Source organism: Labrus bergylta, chromosome 13, assembly GCF_963930695.1.
Source record: "Labrus bergylta chromosome 13, fLabBer1.1, whole genome shotgun sequence".
Taxonomy (NCBI): Eukaryota; Metazoa; Chordata; class Actinopteri; order Labriformes; family Labridae; genus Labrus; species Labrus bergylta.
In genome coordinates, this window is record NC_089207.1 from 10,865,423 (window position 1) to 10,874,044 (window position 8,622).

The 8,622-nt window shown below is 36.4% G+C and overlaps 1 protein-coding gene across 1 annotated transcript; it reads right to left on the reverse strand.

Annotated features, from left to right (window-relative positions):
* Positions 1–2,892: 2,892 nt before the first annotated feature.
* LOC109982642 (CD209 antigen-like protein E) lies at positions 2,893–8,422 on the reverse strand. The gene is made up of 6 exons (XM_029277014.2): positions 7,649–8,422; positions 7,420–7,521; positions 6,405–6,569; positions 4,668–4,810; positions 4,226–4,329; positions 2,893–3,941 (listed from the first exon to the last, which is right to left on the reverse strand). Exons 1-6 carry the CDS (start codon positions 7,695–7,697, stop codon positions 3,779–3,781), a joined length of 726 nt encoding a protein of 241 aa, XP_029132847.2. The 5' UTR covers positions 7,698–8,422; the 3' UTR covers positions 2,893–3,778.
* Between the last annotated feature and the right edge of the window lie 200 nt (positions 8,423–8,622).

The window sequence follows — 8,622 nt, forward strand, 5'->3', positions numbered from 1 at the left end:
ACAATACACAGATGAAGCCCTCAGGCAACTGGACGACACACAATATTATTCCCATCTAGTTTCTAATCCCGTTGAATCAATCAAAAAATAACTGAAAACTATTTTGGACAATGCTTTTGAAAGGAATTGGATCACTAACAGTGAACGGGACTTACTTCACCCTCAGAACTCCAGATTATCTTATTTTTATTTACTTTTCAAAATCTCACACCTTAACTCTCCTCCAGGTAGACACATCATCAGTGGAGAAAGAAGGAAGAGCTGTCAAAGAACATCCATCATCATGCTTTGGGGTTTCGTGGTTTGATGGTTGATGTGATCAATCAGCTCCTTCAATTTCTTATCACAGGTGCTAATTGTATAGCTATTAAATTTGCTAATCTCCTTTAAGAAGAGGTGGATTAGGCCAACACTGTTTCTTGCAGTGCTGCTTGGTCTGATTCAAAAGGAGTCTTAACTACTGGCTCACATTGGGTCTTGGCATTTTAAATCTTGTCGTTGTTTACTCTATCCTGGAAGCTACTCGCACCTCTCAGACAGCTGGACACTTCGGTGTTGGTTCACGTCTCAACTGGACAAATGGCTTAATTGTTGTCTCAAACAACATTGAGCACAAAATTGAAGTATGCTTTGCATGAAATGATAAGTAAGTTTTCAAAAGAAAAAACAATCTTTAGAATAATTACTTCAGTAGATTACTGTGCTAAAACCATGCGATAAAGCTGGTTATTAGGTGACTCACAGGGGGCACCAATTATGTTGGGGCTTTGAAGGCCTGACACGGGTCAATAATAATGTTGGGGTTTCGATGAGCTCACACGCACAACAATTATGTTGGTAAACAAAACAAACAATTGCTATTGGACTTGCAAAAGTATCACAGGAGACTAAAAATCACTGTGTATTTAGAACGTCGACCAAAAACTGTTCGTAGAAATTAGGATTATTCATTATTAATATGAATTAACAAAATAATGAATCTAAATTAATAAAAAGTGATCAACATTTGAGACCGGAACACAGAAAGGAACGTTCACAAGCAACAGTTGTGACAAATGATTTAACATGTTTCAATCAATCACTATTTGATATCATACATTTACAGAGTTGCTCCATCGGAAACAGGGATGATTCCAGCTGTTTAGAAGGTCTGCTCTGCAGTGTGGGCTCTGTTTGATCCACATCTATTCAAAGTTAAGAAGCTAAACACGATTGTAATCATGCTATTTTCAGCTCTCTCACTCACAAACAAATACTATTTGAGTTATTTAAATCATTAACCGATCCCAACTCTCTGTGCTTTAGTACAGAACATAACGTAGCTCATTTCTTATTAACATGAGCTTGGTACATGGCTGCATTTTTAAAAATAATTCTTGTACTTATTGCTTTATATCTTATTTTCATTCCATATGTTATTTAAATTATATTTATATTATATTTCTACTGCTATATTATTTGTAAGATCATCTGTAACAATGAAGAACTATATTAATAACCATATTATTTTTTCCTGAACTCATACAAAGTGAAAAAAACAATATTAAACATTTCTCTCTCCTTCACCGCTGTAAGGAACATGGATGTGGGATTCATTTCAATAGAACTATCATTCATCTCTTCAGTTGACCCCGGTGGATCAGGGATTTTTTCTGCCAAGTTTGGTCCAACATTCACAAAATAATTATTAAAGCTATTTGCCACCTCTTCCATATTATAATTTTCTTTACCATCATCAATAAAATACAGAAGATAGCTTACTTCTTTAGAATTATTTCTAATAATACTATTTAATATATCCCATATTCCTTTAACATTATTTTTATTGTAATCTATTATTTTACTGTAGTAGTCCTTCCTGCATCTCCTCAAAATATTAGTTACAGTTTTCTTATATTTTTTGTATCTATTTTCTGCCTCTTCAGTTCTCTTGCAAAATAATATATTAGCCCCTTTATGGTTGGCAAAGACTGTTACTTTAAAAAAATTGCACTACCTCCTTTCAATCACTGCTGTTTATGCACAAACTTTCAGGGGGTCTACACTGTTTATGTACAGGTGGGCGGTGGGCACATCTATCTATTTTATCCTTGTACAGGTTATGTACATTCTTTGTATAAGTCTATTTTTTAATTGCAGAGTTTTAATTTTGAGTAATGTAGGGGCTTCTTTAAACCTTTGTCCTGGTTAATATATATGTACGGGAGGGGGGAGAGCAGTTGTTGTTTAGATGTAGAAATTGTTCCATGTTGTGCATGTCTTTGTAAACTGCTACTGGATGCTTTGAATTTCCCCTGGGATCAGTAAAGTATCTATCTATCTGCTGTATCTATATCTTCTATAGCCGGTGTAGCAGCGGACAGAAATGCGACCTGCCCCCCCACCCCGCCCCACCCTAACCCTGCAAACTATACCCAGAGTTGAAGTGGACTAGCCCGAATTATACCCCAGGGTATCTTTTGCTCGGTGGTTTTACCCCAATGTAAAGTATTGGCCATATTGCTAAAAATCCTGACTTTGAATGTTGTACTGATATGGGGCTCAGAGTTGTGAAAATATTTTTAGTGTGACGTTGAAATAATTTCAGCAGGCACGAAAAGTTTCATCTTCTCCTTGTACAAACATTTATTTTTACCTACAAATGATGAATCATCTGAACTCCACCTCATGTTATCAAAGTGCGTTAAAGATAGATATGCTTGATGATATTATATCGAAGGCAACAAAACTTACTCAGAAGGTGATGACTCATATACAACCAGCTGCTTATGAATAATGAGACTATGAAAACTATTAAACATGCTGTAGCTGAGAAAGGGACTTTGGTGAACAGCTTGATGATCAGATCTCGTGCAAAGTTTAATATAATGCCAAAGGAAATCACAAGATCAGTCAGATCAATCAATCAATCTTTATTTGTATAGCAATTCAAGTGTCTGTTATCTTGAGACACTTTGCAAAAGCAGGTAAGCGACCTTACTCATTGATATATTACAAAGACCCAGCGTTAATCCATCATGAGTGTAGCACTTTTAGCAACATTTTAGCAAACCTTACAGTGGCAAGAAAAGTTCCAATGAAACCCAATATGAGATAGTTCATAAATTCAATGTGATTCCTGAAATAGAGAATAAAATATGATGACACATGCTCTGCAACATGTTGGAAAAACTCAAGTAGGCACATATTATCATTTAATAGATCCAAACATATGTATTCTTGGTATAAGCTTCATGTCTGGTCAAAAGTCAAACATGTTCAGTATCATGCTGTGTGCAGTCTTTCAATCCTGCATGTTTGGCTTGATGTATATCCGACCACATTAACAATTTGGTACGATGAATGATTATCAGTTCTTACTGACGAGAGGTTGTCTGATCCATAAACGAGTCTGTTTCTGAATTATTGCAGGGGTTAACCCTAACCCTAACCCATGTAGGAGTAGACTGAACCTTTATGCTTCATTTAATTTTGTTCTCCCTCTTGTATGTTTTTTTACCTTTGTACTTTGAGTTACGTTTTGAATGTTTTGTATGTGTTCATATGTGATTTAATGCTAATCCCATGATATCATATGAAATGTTATTCAACAAAAAAAGACAAAGTAATATACATATTAGCACTAATAATAAATAATAATGATGATCATGTCATGGTTTGTTTACAGTAAAATAAAGAGTAACCACTAATTGTTATCACTCTATCTTTAAGAATTACAACGATGCACATTAAGCCTTTGCATATGAATAATAGACAGTGTAAATGAGGACGACAACACTCAATAACTGCTACTCTTTTTTTCACAGATCCACCGTTTGGATAAACTACAGCTCACATCATTCCAGTTTTCTTCTTTTATCCTGTCATTGTAGAGATGAACACAGTCTTCGCCAATTTTAGGAATCACACCATCGTTATTAGGCTCACCTCTCGCCCAGTACCTTTAAGAAATCAACATGATAGGGAGTTGTTCAGTTTGAAAAATAACAAATAAAATAAAACAGCTCTTAGTTTTTTTCCAGTGATGTTGTTTGTTGAGTTGATGTGACTTTTAACTCCTCTGACTTGATTTAACCATCACATTTTTGTTCTTCTTGTAAGAAGTGTTTGAACTTTGATTTAGGAATGAATTATTTGGTAATTAAAAATACCTGGTGATGGATAAGAACAGATGTGTTTGTTTGTAAATTTAACCTGAGGGCTAAACATCTACTGTGTGCCTTACGCTTGAGTCAGCGGAGTGCCATCCGTCCATTTCCAGATGCTCTCGTTGTCACTGTCACTCAAACCAATCCAATTGTAATCCTCGATGTTGTCCGTGATGAATTCCTGTTGAAGGTAGAGAGCCTGTATTTATTTATTTAGCTTTAATTGTATGTTATTTACAATTGAAAGAGAATTTTAGATTTTACAACATAACAAGTTGAGCCGGGGAACCTTTATTATCCATGAAAATGTTTTATCTCACACTTAGGGGAACTTTTTATGTTTTTGTTTTCAGATCACATCATTTTGATAAAAACACTGTAGTTTACATTCCAGGCCAGTAGATGGCAGTGTGACTTTCTCCATCTTTAAGTAGAGTAGCAGGCTTTTTTCATTCAGTGAACACACTCTTATTATCACCCCTGATTCTGAGAGGAGTAACTCTATAAAGAACACATTACCTGCTCTTCAATACTGTCCACGATCACCAGATCTGCTCCTCTGTTTCTACAGTCTTGTCTGCTTTCTTCCCAAGTCTTAGCCTGTGTTGAGAAGAGATAACAGGAACGACGGAAAAACTTCCATCCCTCAGTGCAAATGTTCTCTGTAACACACGACAAACATCAAATATTGAAGAGCAGCCATTAAAGAAACATGCATACACACACTGTCAAACGAATGTGGACAGATGACTCCCATACCGCCTCCTAATTTGGCCTGTGATCATCTCAATGTGTTCTGGAAATGTTTTACACCTGTACTTATAGGGCGCCACAGGAATGAGTCCCAAAACCCGGAATGGCTGTCCATTTGTGATCGGTTCACTCAGGACACGTGTTAATAACAGTTGTTAACATGATCTGTTAGTTTAGCCTTTTATTTGGAGTCTTATTCCAATGATGGGATCATCAGAAGTTCATTAGAAGTTGTGTTACGTTCCCCGAGATGGCTAGGGGATGAGGGGAGTAACAATAAAATAAAACCCAGGGAAAAGAAGGAGGAACTTAGTTTAAGTAAATTTAACAATAATGTATTTACATAATCACAAACTAAACAACCAAGAATAAGCTTCTTTTTAAAAACACAACTAAAGAGAAGCTTAACAAATCATTCACAAAATACTTTAACCAAAACACACTAAGATACACAATCTGCACAAAGTATTTCCCCCTGGAAAAACACCCTCCTTACACAGAAGGAATATGATTACCATCTTGCCCCCTTCCTCAGTTTGAATGATCAATCCTGTGAATCAATCAGAATTTAGGTCGGTTACATTTTCAGCAGTAACAAACACAATCACCCGCTCATTCATTCATTGCTCAATTTATAATGATTTATCTCTAAAATGTTATTTTATTTTTTATTTTATTGACTTGCTTTTCTTTCTTTCCTTTTTTTCCTCTTTTCTTTTCATTTATTATCACTAATAACAATAATAATGGCAATTATTATTATAGATTGTACTGACCTATTATATATACTTTTTTTCTCTTAATCCGTTAATTAATGTATTTGTTTCCCTGTTAAATTTCATTATATATATTCATAGAATATAGAGTAAATATCTTTACTATTATATTTGCTACTATTTGTTACTCATTTTTCTCTTCAATCCCTGTTATTACCCATTCTCTAAAATACTCTGAATTTAAGTCGACAACCTTCTCAAAATTCACAAACACAATCACTGTCATTTATCCATTGGCCCACTTTCTAATATTCATGTTAGTTATTTTTGTTATCACTGCTACTCAAAACAATAGACATTGTCTTGCTGCCATTGCTGGGCAGGGATAATGTGGCTCAAGGGGGAAAGTCAATCGTCTGCAAATTGGATATTGATGGTAGTGATGATGATGATGATGGTGGCGAGAATAGTGATGTTTTGATGAATATTTCTTCATCACACACTCTCACACACACACACACACACACACACACACACACACACACACACACACACACACACACACACACACACACACACACATGCACGCACGCACGCACACAAGTCACAGGGACACAGGTTAAAAATGAATATACCTCCTTTTTTCTAAAGAATTCACAGGTAACTGACTTTAAAGGTGGTTAGCAGAAGTGAGAGAAGATAACAGCGGCATATTCTCTAAATAAATTACACTTCCTCAATGCTAACAGTTAGCTGTGAGCAGTAACCACACAGGAAGAGCACTCACTCTGGTTGAACAATCTCTGAAGTCTTTCCAGCTCTTTAGTCATTTCAGTGAGGTTGGCATTCAGCAGGTCTCTCTGTTCAGTCAGGGAGGACAGCTGGTTCTCTCTGTCCTTGAGACGCTCGGTAAGATTGCCTTCTGTCGATGAATGACGAACCAAGTCGTGGCCTGAAATAAATTAAAGATGTTTCTTTAGTATTACTGACTAAAGTTTCTTTGTTTGAGTCATGAGCTCATGGCTCAGACAACTAACCCCAACAAGATCATTCCTTTCTCCACCAGACTTAGAAAAAGTCATCCATGCATTTCTCTCTTCCAGACTATTTGAATATTTTAATGCTCTTCATACCAGCATCAGCAAACGTAACATCCAAAGAGTGCAATTAATTTACGATGCTGCAGCAAGGCAGTGAGAAGTCACCACTTTACTGCTGGCTTCCCTGACTAGCTGTTAGTTTAAGAATTGTTTTAGAGATTTTATTGGCTGTTTTTAAAGCATAATGGCCAGGCCCCACCCTAGGATCTGCTAACTCCCTTTAAACCTGTCAGCTCTCTGACATTCATAAGCAGGGCTCTATAGTTCCAAAAACTCCCCAATTATTGCACATTTAGTCATAAATATATATATTTATACTTAATTTATTTTCACATCTTGATAAAGGCTTGATATGGAAGTGCATCAAAGTTTCTTTTCAGGTCTGACATGCTGCTGTAACATTCAAATGATTTAAAGAGACATTATTTTGAATGTCTTTTTATCCCTCTGCTAAGATTAGGGCAAAATAACTACATTTGATTCCTGGACGCTCCCGTGTGCTGACTCATCTAAATATTTTCTGTTGTGCTTTTCAAAACACCTCAAACATTATTTAAGGCTGAGAAGAAAAGTAAGAAAGATCTTGAGAAAGGTAAAGAAAAAACGAGAGAAACCAAGACTTGGTTCATTTCTCTGAGCCAACAGCCACAGAAAATAACATGTTTAACCTGATCTACAATGATTTCAAAACAACCGACTCACAGTGGAGGGTGAGGCCGAGGATACCAGCCAGAAAGAGAAAACTCAGGGGCACCAGAAACCAATCAACAGCTCTGTGAAATCTCCTCTGTGAGCTTCTGGGACCTGAAGACAGAAAAGAGCATTCAGGAGCAACAGTTGTGACAGATAATAATAAAACATTATCTCGAGGCGCTTTTTCAAAAGGCAGGTTAAAGTGTCTGCACAGCTCGGTCTGATCAAACACTCTTACTTCTGTGAGATGTCCAAGGACATTCAGATTCAACACTTATTTCCTCCATCGCTCACAGGGGTGATTCCAGCTGATTACTAGAGGGTCTGCTCTGCAGTGTGGGCTGTTTGATCGCTGAAAACTCATTTGGGTTTCCAGAGTGTTTTTTGACTTGTGAGGAAGTGACGAGTTTCAGAGGTGATGAAATGGAAAGCTGATGAAGCTGTCAGATAACTCCTAATGCGTCTTTTATGACTCTGCAAATGTTTATCTATATCCCTAAAACCATCATCATTGACCTCACGCAATGTAAATTACATACCGTTTAAGAAAGATCACTAACATAATCCTAAACATATAACTGTTAACCCTTCATTATAACTCGGCAAATGTTTATTTATATCCCAAATAAAGGACTGAACCCTGAGAGACTCCTCATGTCATGATTATCAGCTCAGATTTGAGTTAGTAGAAGGAAACAACATAGCCTCAGCCTTCAAAATATGATAAAAACAGTCAGAAAGTTCATCATTTACAACATTTGAACTGAATTCCAGCTTCAATTGCAGATAAGCACAGGGGTTTCTGTGGTTCTGTTTGCACATTATGTTTATTGCACAACATTTGATGAACAGATCTGCTGTGCCTTGATGGTGAGAAAAATACAAAACAGATACTAAACAGACTGTAGAGCTGCTAACGTACATTATTATCTTCTACTTTATGTCGAGATTTTGCACTTACTGAAATAAAATGCTCTTCTCTGTAGCCTCCTGAGAACCAGAAAACTTAAAGTTGGACTTTCATCAGTTTGAGAACCAACAAGTATTGAGAGGGTGACTTTTTACTCTTCCTCTTTTTTTTTAAAGGATCAGAATTGATGGTTTTAAAACCTTTACTTAAAGGCTGTGATATTTCTTCCTCTATCAGATGTAACTTACGTCAGGTATTTTATAGTGAGTGGGATGTTGATGGAGGAGTGTGATGGTGATAAG